The following is a 2,495-nucleotide window of genomic DNA, read 5'->3' as shown; positions in this document are numbered from 1 at the left end:
GTAGGCTCCCGTAGGCTCCCGTAGGCTCCCGTAGGCTCCCGTAGGCTCCCGTAGGCTCCCGTAGGCTCCCGTAGGCTCCCGTAGGCTCCCGTAGGTGGCCGGCCGCCCTAGGTTTCACTTCAAGGTCCTATGAGGGAAGACGATGCTCTCCCGAGGGTTGGCAGGCCTGCACGTAGGCTGCCGTAGGCCGCACCGCCGCCACCGTAGGCTGGGACGGCCCTCCCTGGTGGAGACCTACCGTAGGCTGCCGTAGGCCAGGACCCACGGCCGTGCCGCGGGGCCGCCCTAGGCTGGGAAGGCCCGCCGCCCCCCCAACCTGATGCATCCTCAGCAACAGCACAGTACACTTCCTTGTTCTCCAGCCGGGCCCTCTCGCCCAGCTCCCGGCCGACCGGGTGTGCAATGCCACTCGGAACTCCCCAAAAGAAAGGGGGTCGTGCCGAAATGACGTCATTTCAGGTGCGGTGTAAGGTGTCTCAAAGCTCTTCATGCGAAGTGTTTGAAGGGCCATGACAAATCTATCGTCGTATTATTAAAATTTCCTCAAATTTATCGTAACATACCCAAAATATCAGCCCTGAACACAAAACGAATGCCGCCGTGCGCCGTGCGGCTTGCCTGCCGCGCGTTCTGACCCCTTGCAGGGAGGCAACGCGTCCGCACGACTCCATGTGATACAGTATAACTGAACGACATTGTCTGGTGTATGATGACGTCAATCACAGTCGGAACTCCCCCAAAACGCCCGAGAAAACGGTCTCCTCGCGGGAAGAGGGAGTGAATCCGAGAATGCGTGATTCACTCGCTCGCACTCGCCGAGGGGGGCGGGGCGCGGACCTCCGCGCCGCGTCGCACCACGCCGCTAAACAGGTGAGCACGGCGGGCAGCTCGGAGCAGGGCGGAGCAGGGCACCTGTGCCACGGGCTGTGCCGTGACAGTCTCTTTCGCGCTCAATTAGTGCGGCCCGATGAGAGACAAGGACCGAGCACACAGGGGCACCGACGGCCACCGACGGGTACCGTTTCGAATGCACAGCCAGCCCCGTTATTCTGAACATGACGGTACCCTGCTCTATAGCAAGTTTTTTCCTAAAGGTCCGGCCCGGCCCGGCCACCCCACCACTTGAAAAATTAAGTTCAAATTTACACTGCATTAAAAAAAATTCTGACAGGCATGATCAAAGGCCACTGACAGTTCTAATTTTCTTCTAGCATGATTTAATTTGAGAAATTAAAGTCACACCAGGTGAGATTAGACTGGGAATTTGATTAATTTTCAGCTCACCTAGTAATTCCTCCAGGAGGCTGCGAGATGACTGCTGGACTGCTTCTCGAAGAGCTTCTCCACGAAGGGCTTCACTGACACGCATGTCATTCCTCAAGTCATTCATAATATCATCCCTCCTCCCGCCTCTGCCACCCAAGACGTGTTGGTTTGCAGCATCAATTTGATTTTGACGACTCGTTAGTATCTGTAGCACTGCACGAGATGTAGAGTCCCTGTCCGGCTTGCTTGTGTTCTTGGCCTCCCACTTGAGGTAAGTCCACTTTTTACGCACATCACCCTCACTGCGCACAATGCCTTCCACAGCTGAAACTGCAGCGGCCACTTGAGTCCAGGCCTTAGCCCATCCTGGCCCACCAGCCACACCAAAAAGTACCGTGTCCTGGTGCTGGCGAACTGAGTTGATCAAAGCATCCACTTCTCGTTGAGTGAAATTTGTCTTGCGTTGCTTCACCATGACACTGGGACGCATCATAGGGTATGACATATTGGTCATGTTTGACATGTTGGCCATATTGGCCATGTTCATGAGCCCCCAGTTGGACATGTTTTGTATCGACATGTTGGGGAGGATGGACACTGGGCGTCCACCCTTATTGGAACTGCTGCTCACGTGATGCATGTTGTTGGAGGAACTGCTCGACACATTTCTTGTATAGTCAGCACTCATGATGAAATCCTTGTCACCCCACTTTCATTTAATTTAATAAGTAGAAACGAAAATCACCACACTTTCACTGCACTCCACAACGACCAGCCAGCGCACTATCCAAACGGGCTGGGCCAGTCAGGCGCCTTGTCACTGCACTTGCACTCAGATGATAAAAACAAAACTAACACAATTAAAAACAACAACACAGGTGCACCCTGCGGGGGCGGCACTGGCACTGAAATCCGTGTCGACGCGCTATCACATGACCGAGCAGACGACGTCGTCGTCAACAACAACAACACTGTCGCGGAGGCCGGGGGGCGCGGCGGGGGCGGCGGGGGCTCGCGAGCGGACACGCGGGCCGGGAGCGATCGGGACGTTACAGCCGAGCCGGGCGGAGGCTAGCGCGGGAGTGAGCCGAGCGGAGCCGAGTCCGAGTGAGCGGCAAGAGGCGAGGCACCGGCAGACCCAACCTTTCTCAAACACAACGAACGCTCGTCTGGAGTACGGCGGCCTGCCAGCGCGCATGCGTGCTGGGTGCATCGGCGGGGGGAGGGGG

The 2,495-nt window shown here is 56.8% G+C and overlaps 1 protein-coding gene across 1 annotated transcript in view; it reads right to left on the bottom strand.

The window, feature by feature from the left end:
• Window positions 1–2,435, bottom strand: part of LOC127749380 (uncharacterized) — a 34,610-nt gene extending 32,175 nt beyond the window's left edge. The window contains exon 1 of the mRNA XM_052267394.1: window positions 1,285–2,435. Within this exon, the coding sequence (XP_052123354.1) occupies window positions 1,285–1,954 (670 nt within the window). The 5' untranslated portion in view covers window positions 1,955–2,435. The remainder of the gene's footprint in view (window positions 1–1,284) is intronic.
• Between the last annotated feature and the right edge of the window lie 60 nt (window positions 2,436–2,495).

Source organism: Frankliniella occidentalis, unplaced genomic scaffold (genome assembly GCF_000697945.3).
Source record: "Frankliniella occidentalis isolate FOCC.00 unplaced genomic scaffold, Focc_3.1 Scaffold50, whole genome shotgun sequence".
Lineage (NCBI taxonomy): Eukaryota > Metazoa > Arthropoda > Insecta > Thysanoptera > Thripidae > Frankliniella > Frankliniella occidentalis.
This window is presented reverse-complemented; position numbering and strand designations above follow the sequence as displayed.